We start from the raw sequence: 19,887 nt of genomic DNA on the forward strand, positions 1-19,887 counted from the left end.
ATGAATCCAGCTAGCAGCTGTACACTGCAGTAGGACAGCTATTCAGTTTTGGAGTGCCTTATGGAAACTACAGATACAGATTTTTATTTTTTTTATTTTGCTATGAAGTTTGGTGAAGGCATGAATGGAACTGTAGTCATCAGGAGTGCAGGCCACCAAGACACTTTGTTGTTACCTGCAATTGTTTTGTAACAGATAACATATTGTTATTCCTCTTATGTATGCTTTCTCATCTGTATTACTGTTAAGCTTTGGTCATGAGATTTGATAGTGCCCTGTTTAGCAGAGGTATGTTTTAAGCAGGTTGCTTGTTCCCCTGCAGCCACATAAACTGGCTCACCATCCATTGGGATCTACTGGCTCCCTCATTGTGTGCTGTGCTGCATAGACCTGTAGCAGTGAGGTTAAATGACATTACAGAGCAAAGGAGAGCAAGGCTGATATTCCTTCAGAGGGTCTTTGAAACAAGACAGAAAAGACTAAGTGGCAGTGCTAGAGTCAGCTACGAGGCCTGAATAGATAAGAATGGTTGATTATGGACACAGCTGGATGATTTTCATTAAGACTGCCCTAAATGCAAGCTTAGAGTTACAAAGAACATGTTCTGACATTTTCTTCCTGTGTTTGCAGGGGGTGGCCAAACCATTTGGTATGACAGCACTGTATTTAGATTAATCAAGTGGGTTAGAAATGTATCACAGAGTTTTTTTCCTGGCCTTTTGAAAGGGTGTACCTGTACCTACATGCTTAAGTAGAAGAGTATGCTTCCTACAGAAGAGTAGCAAGTCACTGCTAGTTATTTTGAGTTTAATTAACATTTTGGGATAATTGCTACCTTCTTCTTGAAGAGAAGGATGGAAGAAGGCATGAATGTAATGCACAAGACAGAAAGAAGCTTCAAGGATACATGTCCTTACCCTGTGCTTCCATTGCCTAGTTTTCCTAAATGCTAATTTCCAGTTGGGCTCAAAGGAGACAGGGAAAATAAAAAGTCTGTGCAAGATGGAGAGTGCAAGAAGCCACTCCCTATCTGGAAGGGACTGCCAAAATACAAGCCTGCCTGTGATTACAAGTCTTACTACATCTGGTAGAGTAGCTGCACATATGAACCTGGGAGGTAAGTTTGAAAAACCTTTCCAAGATGATGGAGTTTCATCTAAGAGTGGCATCCTTATTATGAACTAGGCATGTACTTGCAGCAGATAGATTTGGTAGAAACTTCTATTTGACATGAGAATGCTCTAAAGGAGTACCTTCACTAGCATTTAGTAGTTAATGCAAAAGTAGATAAGTGTTGCAGAAGATTATTATTTGTGGTAGCAGTGGTAATGAGAAGACAGTTGGACTAGATGATCCTATAGGTCGTTTCCTTGTGATTCTATGATTGCTGGTACCTGAACAAGCTTATTCATTTGTCAGTATTCTTATCCGTCATTCCGTCTCCAGCTTGTTCTCTGGTCCAGGCTTGTTATGTATGTAGACTGCAAAGCACTTCATGCAGAGGAGAACAAAGATGTATCTTAATACAGAGAACCTAAATCACACCACTTTGTCTGCTGCTTTAGTAGCAATACACTAGAGCGATGCTGTTCCCACAGCTCTCAATGCCTTACAATTTTTATTTCCTTTTTTTTTTTTCTCATCTGTAGTCTCATTTCTGGAAGTGAGGACTCAACTGACAAAGGCAGGCCTTTGGTTTTGCATTAACAGTGTCTAGAGTCTGTACAGCTTAAAATGCACAGGATTTGGATAGTTGTATAAAAGTTTATGCTCATCTCAGTCCATGACATATTTCTGTCCTTCCACTACTTTCTCATTCCCTCCTTTACCCTTCGATTATTCTGGTCTAAGCCCTATGTGCTGAATAGTCAGAAATTCCTCTGCCAAATAAGAACCTATCAGGTGTGAGGCCCTGGGATGCTATCTTAAAGCTGGTGAAAGTGTAGTATTAAAGAAAACGTTTCTCTTTCCGTAATAAGAAGCTGGCAAGTGGTTGTAGTGCATTCTGTTATCTGTCCATTACTTTCTCTGGATTACCTGCTTAGCTAAAGCAGCACTTCCATGTTAACTTTTACTGTTGTTCCCTTCTGTGGGGGAAAAAAAGAGATGTTAAGGTGGTCATGTCAGCTTTGGAAGTATGCACTGTTAGCAAAGAATAGAGCAATAGAAAAATGTGTTCAAAACACAGCCTAAGATGTATGGATTCTCTTTCTACATGGTGTTAATATGCCTCAGCTTCTGTTTATTGTAATGGCAGTCAAGACACTTGAAGATCACACCACTATAGTTCTTAAAAAAAAAAAAAGTGTGTGTGTATGTATGTGTATATGTATACAAAAACACACATATATATACTGTGGTTTTGGTGAAACATCATGAAACCAGTGGAAAAATACAATATTACTTTTTATCAAGTTAAGCCACTTACAGAATGGCTAAAATATATACTTCTGAAAAGGACATGCACTAAGGTTTTGGTGGATATGGTAACGGTTCAGCAGTTCCATGCAAATTATATGGATGTTGAGTGCAACTAGAAGGCAAGAAGCTACTATGTTTAGACACGTTAGAACAGGACTGCTTTCACGAAGGCAGCTACTCTAGGAAAACTTGAATCTCAACTGTGATAAATTTACTCAGTGAATAAAGAAGAGACATGCTTTTGATTTGCTTTTCTTGTATAGTTGTATTTGTAGCCTGTGTACTTAATGGGCCACCCTGAGAGTGTGAAAGTAAACCACCAATTCCAGAAAACCGTAATTACCCTCACATTCACTGCTCCTAAAATGGAAGAAACAATGCCTGAAAACTGCCCAGGTTAAAATGGCAGGTTATACTGAACTGAGATGTGTAATCAGGCAAATGTTGGATTTCCAAATATTGTACAAAACTTTTAAATCTTTTCCTTATGTACCATTAACTCTCGATTTGCTTTGTGTAATTAAGTTGCAAACAACAGAGAATACATCTGTGAATGTACTTATTCTAACAATGCATCATTTCAGAGGCTGAAGCAGCTACATTTAACCCATGTTTTTAAAGAATACAGTATCTGCATTTCAAGTAAAAGCACAGATCAACACCTTTCCTATTAAAATTCAAGACACTTCTGGCTGCTGCTCTGCTGCTACTGGTGAAACAACCCTCATCACAGCATTCTTGCAATATGCAATCTTATAATCTGTTTTAGCTGTTAGTAGTTGTGGTTGTGTGTTTTTTTTTTTTTTTTTTTTTGGAACAGAGTATGTCTTGTTTCTTCCTTGTATGGGAATGCTGTGGTTGTCTGCCTGTAGTGCTTTCAGTAACAAAGTCACACCAGCAGTCCATTGGTGTGGCTGATGTTTCTTCAAAACAAGTCAATATGACTTATTAATCACTGATTTAGCTATGTAGGTTTTTTTTTTTTTAATTTTTAAAATCTAGTTTTAAACTGAAAAGAAGTAACAAACAACTCTTTGAAACTTGAAGAAATCCTATTCTCTGAATATGCATGAATGCAGGATTAAAATTAAATAGAAAATTATTTTGCTCTTCAGGTCCATTAAGAAACTCAAAAGACTTTAGCAACATTAGAAGACATGGTTCTGCTCCTGTACTTTGTTTTGACATTGGTAATCTGTGATAAATAATACTTACTGAATCAAGCTGAAAGAATTCTTACTTTGTTCCTTGTGAACTATTTTTTTTTTGTTGGCACTGGTGCAGCATCAGACAGGTGTGTAATTTCAAGAGTGAGTGAAATTAAAAGATGTATTCTGAATTTTAAAATATACAGAATAAATGGACTAGGAAAAACAAGTATGTTTTGATTTAATATAAACACATTTGTGGTAGTTTGAAATGTCAAGCTGCATAAAACGTATTGCTTTTAGTGAATACAACTGAATTCTGATTTATTTTCAGCAATTTTTTGACATCATATATTTTAAGGACCTAATGTGGATTCCTCTTTGGAATCTCTTGCTTTTCTCACAGATGCTCAGTTCTTAGATGGCATGTGCTGGCCACTTTTTATCTAATTATCACAGCTTTACGTAGTAAATGGGAGTATAAAAATGACTGGCCAAGATAATGAAGAGAGCAGGAGAACCCACAGTTCGTGTACTTAAGAGCATGCACACAACACTGAGCACATCCTACATGGACAGAGATACGGTAAGTCTTAGCAGAGCTCACCCACCTCCAAGTGTGAATGCAGCTGGATCACATACAGGGTTAAACTCAAGCAATTCAAGATGCTCCTTTCCTCTCTTTCCTTCCTCACTTGGGAAGAGCTCCCTTCTTCCAGTTTGCTCTTCCACACATACACAGTTAATTCAAAATGAATAAAAACTGTTCTTTTAGTGTCACTTCAGTTACTTAAGATATAATTCCTTCATATGGCAGATCCCTTGAAAGTTTATTGTCACCAGCCCCACTGGTTTTCACTTAACTTCAAACATAACATACCTATGTAGGTTAACATCTTTAAATTTGCTTTGGTTAGCTAACGGTATGATTTTGATAAGGAACAGCATTTAAAAGTGACAGTTAACTTACCTGTGATGTAGCCTTCTAAAGCTTTTGGCACCAGAGATTTTGCAGTTCTTAGGTCTTCAGCTGAGCATTTGCCTTCCTCGAGCCCAAAGGACATTCCCATTCTCTTCAACACCTCATTGTCATCGTGAATCTCAAAAGTGTTATCGAAATTGAAGAGGTACTCAAATCTGCATTTAAGAAGTTGAAGTGAGATGACTTAGAGAAGTACGGCTTTGCTTTTTTCTTCCTTTTTTTCTGTGTATGGGTGTGTGTGTGTGTGTGTGTGTTTTCATTCATTATCTGTAAAGGGTCTTTAAGAAAAAATAATTTCTTTCCTGCTTCTATGACAGGAATACCTACAAAGTTTAAAATGGTACTTTGTCAATTAAAATGACTTTACCATTACAGGAAGAAAGGCTAACGTTTTCTACATCATTAAACAAATTCAAAGGAGAGTAAGAAGGTCTTAACAGACACAAACATTCACTTGTACTAAATCCAATACTTTTAAAGGTCATCTGCAGCTCCGTCACTATAGTAAGTATTTTGTTTTCACTTCTTTTATTTTTAACTTTCTATTCTAATCTGCAACACTCCTCCTGTGAACTGACCTATTTACTTTGTTAGAGTTTTGCTTTTTGGATGCATTTAGATGCAGCTAGCAGAGCAGTCTGGTCAGACTTCTATGTTCAAAATCTAACGTTTCTGCTACAGTATTCTCAAAATGTTTTTTATTGCATGTGCAAGTGCAGATAACAATATAAACTCAAGTGAGCTTTATTGATGGCAGGGATATTTAGACTAGCCTTACACTATCATCACAAGCTATTAAAGGCACAGACAGTGCTGGCTGCTCCAATGATTACAATAAAAGGCTGGTTCAAAGGAACTCGTTTTCTGCTGACAGAAGCTCCATCTCCAGAAAAACAATCCTTGATAGGATCTTTAAAATGTAATTCTGAGGGGTGGGTCTTCATTGATCTGAACTCTTACGTCATCTGTGGATTTTCTTTATTCTATTTTATGCCTTTTTTAAAAATATGTTTGAGCAAGTTTGGAAAAGTTGTGCCTTGTGTGTATGTACAAAAGTTGTACGTAGAAATGGAAAGAATCCGTAGAAAGGAAAAATCCAGTGTGTGACTGTACCTTTAATTGGTATGGTTACTTTCCTGCTGTCAGGACTGGTGTGGCTGAAGTCATGCAACTATGTTTAAACAAAGGGGATAGGAGACCAGTGTCATGTTGAAGTGGCAAGCTGTGTAGTAATAACTGATTTCAGCTTTTGAGAAGGTACTGTCTGCCTCAAGTTTTATGTGGTGTTTCTTGCTCTTTTTCCTAATAATTACTAACAATGTTTTGGCCATCAACTTCTGTTCTTACAAAATGATCTACTGGGCTGCTATCTTACAATTCAGTGTTAAACCCAGGTTCAGAGGTCAATACTGTAATGTTTCCAAACTTTACCTCTCCCTCGGAAAGTGTGAATTTGATCAACAATAATTTCATCTGCCACTGTGTCATCTACATGCATGTCATTCTTATGTCATCATCTACTAGTTAAAAACTAACACTGACCAAACCGCTCATTTCCTTGAATAACTTGTCTTATTTTTACCAGTAGTATACTGGTATACAACATCTGTTGTTTCCTTTCACTAGAATAAACAATAATTTGGTTTGCTTTTTTTCCCCCCTTAGCATTCAGCCTGTTATTAAATTAATGAGTGAATCTTTTGTCTTCAGTCATTTATTTTAAGGTCTACTGTGGAGTGGCCTGGTGATGTTAACCAGATTACCTTGTTCCATGTTGAGTGAGACAAGAAAACTACTGTGCACCAGGTAACATCATACTACCCACCCAGTCTATGTACAGGACATCTAAATCTTTCTAACATCTACCTATTATTTGCACTGCTGATTGGTTAAAAACAAAAACCAAACTAAATCCCCAAACCAACACAGAATCAAGAAACAAAACAGTGTCATGTTTGCCACTGTCTGTTCTTTTGGCACTACAGTAATTTCAGGAAATTGTTTGACTTACGCTATACAGTAGGTTTTAAGTCAGTATTAAAACAATGTTTATTATTTAATTACATGTTCTTTTTAGTTACATGTTTTAGTAATACTGCTTTGGGCATGTTGGTGGTAAGCTACATGACAATGCATACTAATTGACTGAGTACAGTTCAAGACTGCATTTATATACCACAGAACAAATTCTGCAACTTACAGAAAAGCAAAACCACCTGCTTTCATCTAGTCAAATAGTTATGATTGGATTAACAGTGACATAATAGTACATTTCACTATCAGCCACATTTTCACAGAATGAAAAGGCATAAGCACCCCAAAGTATCTAAGTGGAGGGTTTTTCAGGTAAACTGAAGAATGCAACTTACATTTCAAATTTCTGTATCCTTTAGTTCCTTTTTTTCCCTCAAAGAGTTAAGTGCAAGCTTTTTCCTATTGAAAAAGGTCAAGAGATGTCATCTCTTTCAACACTGTTATTACCTCTTCTGGGCTGCTACTTTTGCCTAATGGATCACATCACCTTTCTGACTACATACATTTAGGAGGAAGAATTTGGAAACACTACCAAATGACTTTCTAGTGCTAGTATAAAATGTCTAATGTAGTGCTAGTATAAAACTTGATTCAAGTCCTTCTGTCCTGTGCATGAATGCTCCTCGAAATGTCAGCCTTAAGTGTCTTTTACAACAGTGAAAGTCAGCTTGTTTTAACTAGCAGTTGTATAAACAATGCTTATAAACTTTTTCCTGTTACTACTGTAGTTGGATTAAACATGAAAACACCAAACTGAGCCAAAACACCCATGAAATAAGTGACTGTAGGAAGTGTAAATGCACTATTACTTTACAAAAACTAGGGAAAGCTTCTCACACTTGTTCAGAGAATAAGTCCATAGAGAAAATAAAATTCTAAAAGTTGATTCCACAAACACTCACTTGTCACTTGATATGCTGCAGTCAATAACAGTTCTCTTGCTAGTGTTGACGATTAAGAAAGGCAGCTGTATTGTGGAGTTTGAGGCTGGGGGGCCTTGATTTTGTTGTTCATTTTGCTGATTTCTTTGTACCAAGTTTTTGAATGCTATTTGCTGCAGAAAGAAAGGAAAAGCAATCGCTGAATGAAGACATCAATGTTTCCAGGAACTGGAACTTTACTCTTGTCTGCCAACTCTCAGTGCCTTCAGTAACATTCTATCAGGTATATCTCCCTCACATCCCCCCAACATGAAACAATGGAGTGTGTAGTGGAAAATGTTTCCTCACCACTTTAGAAAAAGCTCTGCAGTCAGACATCTATCTTCTCTGTTATTCTATATGTGTAATTACCTCAGACTAAGAGCTACTTAACATTGAAACAAAAGTTAACAAATTACTGCATTCTGCCTTTCTCCTGATCCATACTTCCTTCCCCTTCTCATTCATCACCCTCTTTTTCTCAAACTCAAAGCAATACATTTTGAAATTCTCCATTTTCAGCAGGTGCTGTTTGTGACACCAACCCCTCTCTACTATTTTGCCATGTTGGACCATGCAGGAAAATACGTGGTTTTAAGAAACGTTATTTGAGGGATTGGAAGTCCGTGTACTCACCCACTTTGAGGTACTATTTCTCATACTTACTTAGGGGGAAGATGGATAGACAAAATCTCTAAGGACTGTTCAATCACTTGAAAGTGAACATAACTAAGAATGTAATTGCAGTTGTAGATAGTAAGGGTAGGGCAAATCTGTCATTTTCAGACCAGTAGTTGGAAATCTGAGTTGTGTTATTTTAATCAGGATAATTTTATGTTGATCAGAGAAGCTTCTAATTTATTAGGCGAGTTGGAATCAGAACTGTGTCCTAAATAGGGGGAGGATGGGAAGCCAGCTATTTAGTTTCCATGAATATTAGCTGAAAACACTATCATTGTCTTTGCACCAGGGCGGAAAAAAAAAAAGCCTTACTGCCAGTAACTTCATGCAGAAGTTTGATTGCATTTAAATAGCGAATGCCCATACATAAATGCCTTTATTTAACAATGCTCCTAACTGTACTTATAAAATGTTACTTTATTTATAAGGATGCATTTGAAAATACATTTCTGCAAACAAAGCAAAAATTCAAGTTGCTTCTAAGTCGTCTTGTATGCTTCTCAGAATCTACAAGAGCTGCATTTGCCAGTCTTTCATTCTTAGGATCCAGAAATTATTCTCTCCTCTAGAACAACCTAGTATGTACTTACCCACATACAGCTGCAAATTTCATACTATTTTTTTCAGTAGGAAATAGTCAGAGAAGGTAACTGGGGGCTTGGAGTTGTTCCAATTTCCACTAATGTTTGTAGCTTCTGCAGAACTTTACAAAATGGCTGTGACACACAGATGCAGCACATTGCTTTAGAATAGATAAAAATGAACCAGGGCTTCAGAGTAAGAGGTTCCCAAGTTAGAAACTTGAAAGATCTCAAGTATGAAACTTTTCCTCCCTAGTACATCATAGCTAAAGAATTTAAGAGGTTCTAATGCATTGGATTCTTACTGGTTAATTTCATTTATATTAAATAAGATAATCACACACACACCTGCAGCAGCAGTTCCTGTAGCTGGGCTCGCTTCTCTTTTATCCGTTCAATCCGCTTCTGTTTTTCTATCTTAAAATACAAATGCATCATGATAATTAATCAGTTACCTTGTCTGCTTCGTTGTGCCAGACTGAACAGGTTTTATAGTGACATCAATGTGCTGAACACCTTTACAAAAAAACCCTTTTTATTACTAAGTGGTGAATTCCAGTGTACAGTAAGCAAATTTTAAGTCTTTTCAGCCCTACCCATTTACTATATATATCATATATTTACCGTATACTGATTTTTTTCAGACAAATCATGTTGTCTCATGAGTATTTTTAAAAAAACAGTAGTGAGAAACTGCAGTGTCTTCCCCTGTCAACAGTTTTACCTTCAATAAAGAGCCAGCAATAAAGACAATAAATATAACCTGAAGAAAAAGCTGTCCTGTACTGGACAGACCACTTCCCTCCTCTTTTAGGACAGCTAATGTCACAAGTATTACAAATACAATGCATGTTAAGATATATTTACAGATAGCTGCAATGGGATTTTGCAGCAAATGCAATAACTTGTGCTTTACATTTATGGGATGTTTGGCCTGAAGCAGAAGCAACATGTGTGCACATAAATTCTGGCCTGCAAAAACATGGTAACTCTTTGCCTGCTGAAAAAAAAAAAAAAAAAAAGGAAATAACCAATAATTAAAATTTTTTTTCCTGCTAGCTCACAATTAGTACTTGACATCCTAGAGAAAATTATTTTTCCATTTAATAGCCCCTCCAAGCATGCACACAAATAGCAAAATAGGTCTCTCTTCAACTCTGTATACAACTTTGTGTTGTATAGTGCCAGGTATGCTGTCAGTTATACTGACAAAATATGTTTTTTTTCCTTTTTTTTTTTTTACTTTCTTGTTTGCTTTGGATTACTACAGCTTTTAAGTCTTAAAAATTATCCGATACAACAAATGAATATTTTGTAAAGTAAACAGGTTTTGAAACTTGTGTAAGTTATACTAAATAAAACAAAACCAGACACATAACAAACACGTTGTTTCAGTTTAGTCAAATACCAAAAGGTGTATTTTCACACTGTGCGAGAATGAAGACCAGTCAGGTTCAAATAGTGGGGAAAAGAAACCCCTTTTGAATTACAGCAGTTCCCTTACAACGATTTATGAACTATACAGAAGTTTGCATCTACCTCACTTTACCTCTAGATTCTGACATTCCTGAGCTGAGTTTGTAGGAAGGCCAATCCATCGGATTTCCTTTTTCTCCTTTGAAATTATGTTCATTGCCATCAACACATTAAGGGCATCATAAACTCGCCGTCTAATATTTTTCTGATCATAAGCCTGCTAAGAGAACAATGCAGCACTGATAACAATTAAAGCACTCAAAAGAAAAAAAACAAACACATTCTTCATTGCTAAAAGACAAAAAAAACAGTTTTAAGTCAGAGTGATATTAAAACAATACTGTCATCTGCTTGGATATCACATCCAAGCATGTCTGTTCACAAAGGAAAGTTTATGACCTTGAAGCCTCTGAGCAGCAGTTGCCATCACAGCAAGTCTGTTACAGGTGAAAAGCATGACAAGACCATGTATGGTGGGTAAAGCAGCCTTCAGTGACTTTTTTTTTTTTTGGCAGACTTCTCTATTTTGTTTATAATTTAGACTGTATTTCTCAGTTTTAATTCTGTATTTTGAAAAGAAATTTGATATATAAATAATGTAAGAGTAAGTCATTGTATTTACAAGATAGTTAACTGAGGGAGACTATGGGATGTGTCAGGATAGTGCAAAGCCAGCAGGCAGAGAATTCTTTCGTAAACCAGCCAATTTTGTAGTGGTAGAAAAAAATTGCTCCCACATTTGCTTACCGAATCCGCAGCTAGGTGGCTGTTGGAATTTGTGAATTCTGATACCAGCTCATCAGCAACCTCATTGTACGAAGTTGTTCCTTTACGCTGAACTTTTTCACATACTTTCATGGAGAAGTGCCTCAGACCTTTCCCATTTTTGTCTCCTTTTTTGCTTCTTTTACTGTAAGAAGAAAAGTAATTGAAAATAAAATTGAAATTTAATAAGCTTACCTTGTTACGCAGCAAAATGTCTAGCTTTTGCGAGAGTAAAAAGAAAACCCAAAAGCTTAGCTTATAGTAAAGGAAAGAACAGGAAGTAGAATAGAGTAAGAGTGGCCCTCTACTTGAGGTGTGCAGCACTGTGCACTCCTGGCAGATTCTTACATGACTCAAAATTCAGTTCCTGCTTTTTCCCCACTCAGCTGCTCCCCATTATGGAAGTTTTCAACTGAAGCCAACGCTGCAGCACTCAGCTCTCGTTAGGCTGGAATGTTTTTTGTTTCAGAATACGTCACTTTTAGAAGCCCAGGTTATTTTCACTGATTCTCTAAACTTTATATTAAGAAGTAAGTTTTACTCTACAAAGGTTATTTTATTTCCCGTTGCATATAATTTCACTGTATTTTTTCAGATCAGTTTTTAAATCTAGCTGTTATAGTTTTACATGCTTTGATTTACTTTTTAATTAAATGTTCTTCAGAGGTGTTACATTAACAACACGACAAATGTCAGTAAGTTCAAAAATTATGCTGGAGCAAGACTGCAAATCTTACTTCATTCTTGACTAACAGTATTACAGACATTTGGAAGCAAAAATACCAATATAACATAACCTAATAATATGCAAGACTTACATAAAAAAAAACCTTTTGCCTTTGCATTTCTTAATGAAAACACTGGAATTACTTGCACGCATTTCAAATTCTCAGTGAATTTCTTTTTAAAAAAACTACAGTTATAGAAGTTGATTTGATTGATAGTTTCAGGGAGGAGTGTTATTTTACAGAGGTAGACCTAGCTCCAACAACTGTTAAAGGCTAAGAAAAACATAAAAAACACAGGAATGCTTTAGAAAATTTTGAATGTATTTAAAGAAAATATAAGAATACAAAAAATGACAGAAGAAAAAGCAGAAAAGAATAGCAGAAGATTAAAAAAACCAACAAAGCAAAACAAACAAACAGAAAATCCTAAAACCTGTGAATTATTTGAGTCATCACTGATAAGCAAACAAAGAAAACAAGTTGAACGCATTCCACGTAGTTTTGGAAGCAAAAACCAGCTATCTGGTTACAAGTATTTGTCCCACTGAAAGCTGTGAAAGCAAACTGAAAATCTTGTTTCTGAAGATGTGTTGTGATTTTCTCTCTTTTTCACAACTCCAATTTGGTCTGTAGCAGTAAATGTAAATATATCAGAAGTAAATATAAATAATGAGTAAATGTTAATGTTAGAAAGTGATACAGCAAAGAGTAACAAATTATAACTACAAAGAATAACACACTGCACAGCTTTTACTAGGGGGAAGTGAAAACTCACTGAAGTGGGAATTAGCCAGCCAGCTCTCTGAAGGGCAGATCTGAAGCAGCAACATAGCTATAGGCACATAAAATGTAAGATCAATAATACTCACCTTTCTGAAAAATCTGATTCTATAAATTCTCGAGTTCGCTTTCTTTCCCTAGGAGAAGACAATTCAAGCTTACTTATGTTAAAATAACATTTTTTTGATCAATAAAATAAATGTGTTTGGTGTCTAGCTACATAATGCGTTGTTCGATGCTACTGAAGGAAGACAACAGTACACAATTTGACTGAATTTGAAAAAAAAAGATGAGGACTTTGGAGGTTGTCTGAGCTCACTATCAGACAGGTAAGAAATACAAGTTTTGTTCCCAATTCTACCATGTTCTAGCCTTATGCTTTTAGGGAACTGACTTCATCTGGAACTACAGGCTGGATGTGGCTCTGGGCAGCCTGGTCTAGTGGTTGGGGACCCTGCTCACAGCAGGGGGGTTGAAACTAGATCATCTTTGAGGTCTTTTTCAATCCAGGCCATTCTATGATACGGGAAACACTGATATAAGCTAGACAACCAGATCTCATCCAAAAGGAGAACTTGGACTCCTTTGAAAATTCCTATTTACAAATGTCCTATGTGGAGGAAAGTGCTTTCAAACAGCGCAGAATACAGATCCTATATTTACTTGATACTGAATGTTTTGGTATCTTAAAACAAAAAACAACACACAAACTATAAACACATGTACATAATAGAGCTGACACTATCATAGCAGAGCAATACTCTGAAGTAGCAGCTGTCATGATCTTAGCACAGGAGTAGTAATTGCTAATCATTGTCAGTTTCCTTATAGTTCTGTTTATTAGCTGCGTCTTGAAGATTTCAGAAGTTTTATTCCAACCTTGTCTCTTACTCTGGCAGCTGGTAACGTACAGTGTTTGGGAACTGTCATAGTATAATACTTCATGTTGCTACCCTGTTATAACAAAGTAGTCTCACAGCAGATTATAAACCAGCTAAAAAGCTGACAGTGTTAATGAAGAGAGCTGAACTAAAATGATGGCTCTGAAGATGCTGTGAAAGCCTGCATGTATCTGGCTGTGCAATTCACAACCTTCAGTCTGACCAATCCCACCTGCAAACATCTTCCTAGCAGCAACAGCAGCAATCCCTGTCCGTGGTGCTTGCTAAGTGAATTAAAAAGCTATTTGAGGAGATAAACATATTCAGCAAGAAAACCAAACTTGAAAACTGCACACCTGTTTCCACTATCACACAGGAGCAGACATTTCCATAAAACAAAATTAAAACAAACAGTGAAGCAACTACTGTGTGTTCACATGTTTAAGACATCACAAGCACTTCATATGCTAAGGAGTGTATTTTTTTTTTTTAACTGTGGAAGAACTAGAAGCTGTGAGCTAACGTATAGCTAGAATAGCATAAATAAAAGAGAAAAAAAAAATCAGAACAGATACACAAATATCAATAAATAAGCCAAAATCTTACCCTGGAATCCAACCAGTAGCTTCTGTTATGTGTGTCTGCGTCACCATCGTTGGAGCTGGGTTATATGGATTCCCAATCAGAACACCCCCTGAATTGGTCAGTCTTTGTGATGTGCTTATTATCTACAAAATTTAGGAATTAAAACAAATAAATAAATAAAATATCAACAAAAACCGTATCTTTGATAAAACAGGTTAACATATCCTAGAATTCATATGAAGGATGTACAGATGTAGATCAGATGTAAGTTGAAAATAAAACACACAAAAGAGGTGTCATTAGATCTTTACACAGGACAGTAATTACAAAACTGGTAAGTCTCTGCTTATTGTATCTTATTACTGTATTACTTTTATGAACAAGAACTAGACAAACAGAAATAATTATTAGGTGGAGCATATAGGATTTGTACCTATATGTATCTAATTGTTTCTTCCAGAGTGAATCTAGGTAATTTGTTGATTACTGGAATCAGAAAAGCCTCATTCCCAATGGGTTTGTCTCTTTTAACTATCTGCATTTGGCACCAAAGATAATCTGAGATCCCTCTCAGTTCACAGCATTCACAAGACCTCCAGGCCCTCTAACAAGCTAAGAGTACAAGCCTGTATCTGTGAAATTACATGTGAAGTCTATACTGTAGAAAAAGAATTTACAATACATTGATTCAAAGCTGTTGAAATTCAATGCACAGTGGTTGTTAACAGTAAAACACTTGCTCTCAACTGCTAATTCACATCTAAGTTAATTCTTCAACACTGGTTGCCAGTAGAATGTAGACAGTATTTAAAAATGGGACAGTATTATTAGTTAATCACTAAAATAAATATGTTAAAATTCCTTATATTCCAATTATACAAAAGCCTCTTGGAGAATGCTTTTTACTCACATAACTTATTTTTAAACTTTATTTCGCTTTTAGTGATATGTTGAGAAACAAATGTGTTAAACTTAGTCCTTTCCCTTACTTCTTACTTCACTGCCCATATAAGTAGCACTTGGCAGACACTTTATTTGGTGTCCATTCATATTGTTTAAGCAACTAGGAAAAAAAAAAAAAACATTATCTGAAGAATTTCCAGCTTCTTTAATTCACTAAGCAGTACTTTATATCCCACCTAACACCAAACTATAATTACATTTATGTATTTTTTTTATCCTGAATAAACAAATTTTATCTTATTTATCCTTTGTGTCTCTTGACAGAGAGAGACAAGTGGATAAAGAAGTGAGCATATATGGCTCTGCCAGCACGTGGCAGACACGTCAGAAAGAAAAGATTTTAAATATTTTGCATACTGAAATTCCTTTCTTCACGTTTCACCCACTCATAGATTTCACAATGCTCTACTGATTTCCTTCAAATCCAAAAGAAAATATATCATAAAAAGAATATTTTATGTCCTTATAATTTTGACAACCAGTATAATAAATTGAGGTGCAAAATCATGTTCTTGTATTTTAAAGACAGACATTTCTTTCTATATCATGGTGCCATCTAGTGGAAACAGACTTTTATAAAGAAGAGGCATCTCTAACCAGAGAGCATTGACAGATATTTACAATATGTCTAGTACTGATATTCACTGCTGTTGTTTACTTTGCTGTACAGAAATCTGAAAACATGCAGCTGTGCACCTATACCAAAACTTCTTCCTTTTTCCTACAACCCATCAGAGATTCAAATGCTGGACTGGCTGTCACCAACTAGTGACAGAATTTGTACCAGAAATACTGAAGTGGAGCTTGTAAGTGACAACTTGTGGCAGTCCAATGGAGAACAGCAAGCATCACAGAGCAGAGTCAGACCAGGTAAGATTTTCAAGTCTAACTCTGTAAAGAATGGGAGGAAAACAGTGTTCTTTCAGCAAAACAGGAGAGTGAAATAAAATAAGAAATCTCCTACCATGCAGTAACTTACGTCCCTTCCACCTGCTATAGAACCTACCTGTAACTAAGGGAGATTTTAGAAAACCAGTGCCTTGAGCAGAAAGTGGTAATAAGAGGGAACTGCATTAACTGACTGCTTTCCTCTATTCTTGGCAATTATTTATTGTGCTCAAAATATTTAAAGAGTATCATTAACATTCTTGGTAATTTTTTTTTCTTAATATGCTTTTGACTCATAGTGGAAATGTCAGCTGGTGAAGTTGTTTCAATTTCCAGTCAGAGCCAGAAAGATAATCTGATATATTTAGATCATAAATTTATAAACAATTATGAAGCAGTAATCCTGGCATGCCCAGATTGCTGCATCTACATGTCCTCACCTTCCCATCCATGTGGGATACTTCAGGCATACACCTAAGTCTGTATGTTCTTCTAGTGAGGCCCACATCTTCACTTTTTCCATGTTTCCACATTACATAAATGGGAAGTTATATATCTAGTTACACGAGTTCACATTGCTGTCATAGCAAAACTTACCATTTGGGGTCCAACATTCACATTGATTGGTCCTAAGGTTTTTGGCAATATCTTTGTTGGGGAGTTGGTACTGGAAACTGGTAGTGTGATTACTGAAATATTACCTAAAAAATAAGGCAATAAAAAGACAGTTTTAAATTTCCTCCTTTGTAATGTACAAAAAACACTTTGCTGAATTCTCACATCATTTTTGCATTTTGGAATTAAGTTAACTTTTTCTGTCTTACACACTGCCACAAAACAGCCACCAGAACTCTTAGCAGATGTCACAAGGACACCTTACAAAACTGCTAAGCTTCTCTAATTTACCATTAAAATTATGTATTAGTATTTTATTTCCAGAAAGAATTTCTTCTAGCTTAAGATGAAGGGCGCACAGCCCACCATACACTTCAGCTTTAAAACTCTTGGGTGTACTTTTAGACTTCTAGAATTTCCTGAGTTGGAAAGGACCTGCAAGGATGACAGAGTCCAAATGAAACAAGTCTATATATTTATTAATCCTAATTACAATCACAAGCATACACACAAAGTATCTATCTACATGTCTTCAGCTTTAACCACTTCTGACTATGCTGAAGTATTTAAAACATCAGAAAACTGCATCTGTGTCACAGTAGAGAAAAAATGACACCTTTGGACATTACCTGAAGTAACTACAGGTGGCTGGATGTCAGGGTGAAACCAACCACTCCATCTCCAACCCAGCATGTGTCCGTAACAAGATGTTTATTACCTCCATGATCCTGCACTCCTTACAGATCTAACTCATCCTGCCTTCATACAAAGAAGCACAGCTGTATGCTGAGTACCTCACAAATGCTGCTGCTACTCCCCTTTCCCATACTCTACCTTTTAATCTTGATTACTCAGACTTAATGTCTTAATCAGAACTGTCATGCAGCACTTCCACTACTCCATAAATACTCCAAGCATTGTATACAAACCACTCAAAGTGGTGAAAACACTCATTTACCTTCGGACACGGTAGCAGTAGCAGCTCCTATCTATCTGTCTGACAGTTTCAAAGCAAGTGAGCTGCAAATCAATCAAACACCTCCCTACATTCTTATGCACAGCTTCATTCAAAATCAAGTGTTAGAGTGGTGGGTCTGGAGGCAGAATGAAATACAAGGAAGAGTTGCCACTACCTCATAACCCACAAAGCCAGCTTGGGCCTAGCTGAGGTCATGAGCCGTAAGGACAAAGGCTGACTCCTTAAGAGCTCCTCAGGCTCTCTGGCACTAGCAGACAGAAACTAAAGGCATTTTGAGGTGACGGGTTTCTTCAGCACAACACAGATACCAGCCCTGCCCTTCTTCTGCCACAGGGTTGGCAAACATTGAGCTTAGTCCAGATCAGATCTCTGTTACCCATGTCTTTTCTCAAAGTGCTAGTTCATCTCCACTGCCCCCTATTTTCATTTAATCCTGAACTGTGGTTGTTGATTTTTTTAGTACAGCCACATTCTGCCCTGAAAAAAAGTAATAGTAATTTCAGCAATGTAACAGCTCTGTAATACAAAGCAACAACCCAAGAGAGTAAAAAAAAATACTTAGAAAAGGATGTTCTTTATCTTTGGCACAGAAATAAAAAGGATGCAGCTATACTTAAATTCTCATCTTTATAAAAAATGAACAGAGAGAATAGAATTGTTCACAATAAGATGAGGATGTTTTAATGTTCTGTGCAAATTCCTCTGGCACCTGGAGTAATGCTGCTACTAAATACTGCTTTTCCAAAAGGCAAATCTGTATCTGAGGACACCTTCAGAATTTATTCACATAACTCACCTAGAAGAAAAAAAAATAACAAACCACACACTTGCAAACCCAAACCCCAGAGTAAATCTTTGCTCCAGTATGAAATACCTCCTGACGGTAGTGATAAGTACAGAGCAGTTCACAACTTACATACACCCTGTTCGTATACTGAGCTCAAAAAGCTCTCTAACCTGACTAGTTGTTTGCCACTTTTCATTTTGGCTGCAGGATTTTGCTGAGGATGTATTAAGTTGTGCTGGCACTCATCAAAACACATCTCACTGCAGCATGTTGCTATCAGTGGCACTGCTGCCCACCTCCCAGGTACTGCTGTAATTTATATTTTTTCCCCCCCACTGCTGCACCTGAACATTTCCATACCTTCTTCTCCAAGATGAGCTCTCACGCTGTTTCTCCTTGTCTCTTTTCTTACCACAGAACAAATTATTCCTTTGGCACCTCTGATAAAGTCACACGCTAAAGCACAGTACCATTTTGAAATGTTGGCAGTTAGCCTCAAGTTTATCATTGGGCTACATCACACAGTCATCTTCAACATTTCTGGGGCTGCAGAGGACTATAATGTGTAAAATTTCAGAACACAAGACTGAAACATGTCAGATTTACTGCACTGTGCAATTAGCACTGCTGGTATTTAAACATCCACTCACTGACCTCTACATCAATCAGTGCGCACATGGTTTGTGTGTCTCAGCACGTGGCTTGGAGATTGTAAGCCACTGTCAATAGCTTTTAGTGTATATGCATGTACACACACAATTCTACTGCCCACACATAGCCTGAAAACTGTAGCTTAATAATTGAGACCTAGAGGCAACACTACACACAACCACCAGATGTACTGTAGCAGGTCTGGAAAAAATACTGATTAACAGTTAATAGATAACTGCTATTTTCATTTATGAGATCACCTAGATAAATGTACATGGCCACAGCAGTGTTAATAATACAAGGACTGTTCAAATAACTGCATCGCGGTTTTCCAAAGACAGCTGCTTAAACATGATGTATGTATAAGAGCCCTTCTGGCTTGAGTTAGTAACAGAGACCTTACTTCTTTTAATACCTACACAGACACAATGGGATCAGTTTCTTCTTCTAAGTGAAGAGCCTCCTAAGCCACCATGAACAGAAAGAAAGAAGAACAAACTTTTGCACAGTAAGAGCACTCATTCTGCATCTTTCTCAGTGGCTGAAAAAATGATAAAGTTTAATTAATTATCAATAAAATATTCCTTTTCCTAGTTTTTTTTTTTTTTTTTTTCCAGAAAGAATATAATAGTCCAAACACTCATGTGACCCGTATCAAGTATGTTAAGAGCAAAAGGAAAACTAGGGAGAATGTGGGCCCCTTACTAAGTGAGGGGGGGGGGGCTCTGGTAACGGGGGATGCTGAGAAGGCAGAGATACTGAATGCCTTCTTTACTTCCGTCTTCAGTGAAAAGGCTCTCCCGCAGGAATCCCACACCGTGGAGGTTAGGGAGAGGGTCTGGGGAATGGGAGACTTCCCTTTAGTCAGGAAAGAGGACGTGCGTGAGCACCTAGGCAGTACTAAGGTCCACAAGTCCATGGGACCTGATGGGGTGCATCCACGTGTGCTGAGGGAGCTGGCGGAATTAATTGCCGAACCGCTCTCCATCATTTTTGAGAGGTTTTGGATAACAGGGGAGGTC

General features: G+C 36.9%; 1 protein-coding gene and 1 long non-coding RNA gene across 7 annotated transcripts in view; one reads left to right on the forward strand and one right to left on the reverse strand.

Annotated features, from left to right (window-relative positions):
- The window catches only part of TFDP2 (transcription factor Dp-2), a 53,946-nt gene that overhangs the window by 8,210 nt on the left and 25,849 nt on the right, over positions 1-19,887 (reverse strand). For 2 of the 6 annotated variants that reach the window (XM_085233288.1, XM_085233290.1), the window contains 8 exons: positions 16,431-16,534; positions 14,004-14,125; positions 12,606-12,653; positions 10,991-11,153; positions 10,317-10,463; positions 9,116-9,184; positions 7,488-7,639; positions 4,540-4,706 (listed from right to left, as the gene is read on the reverse strand). In XM_085233288.1, coding sequence (XP_085089414.1) covers positions 4,540-4,706; positions 7,488-7,639; positions 9,116-9,184; positions 10,317-10,463; positions 10,991-11,153; positions 12,606-12,653; positions 14,004-14,125; positions 16,431-16,534 — 972 coding nt within the window. Of the gene's footprint in view, positions 1-1,391; positions 1,492-1,908; positions 2,088-4,539; positions 4,707-7,487; positions 7,640-9,115; positions 9,185-10,316; positions 10,464-10,990; positions 11,154-12,605; positions 12,654-14,003; positions 14,126-15,729; positions 15,837-16,430; positions 16,535-19,887 lie in introns of those variants that run through there. The other 4 variants (XM_085233291.1, XM_085233293.1, XM_085233292.1 and 1 more) reach the window with 4 other exon arrangements.
- On the forward strand, positions 987-19,577 carry LOC104912549 (uncharacterized). Its single transcript, XR_794732.4, has 9 exons — positions 987-1,117; positions 3,976-4,155; positions 4,927-5,055; positions 6,262-6,357; positions 7,646-7,749; positions 8,028-8,151; positions 12,733-12,845; positions 15,616-15,815; positions 19,289-19,577. It is a non-coding gene; the product is annotated as an uncharacterized LOC104912549 (long non-coding RNA).

The sequence above is a fragment of the Meleagris gallopavo genome, chromosome 11 (genome assembly GCF_905368555.1).
Source record: "Meleagris gallopavo chromosome 11, MGAL_WU_HG_1.1, whole genome shotgun sequence".
Classification (NCBI taxonomy): Eukaryota; Metazoa; Chordata; class Aves; order Galliformes; family Phasianidae; genus Meleagris; species Meleagris gallopavo.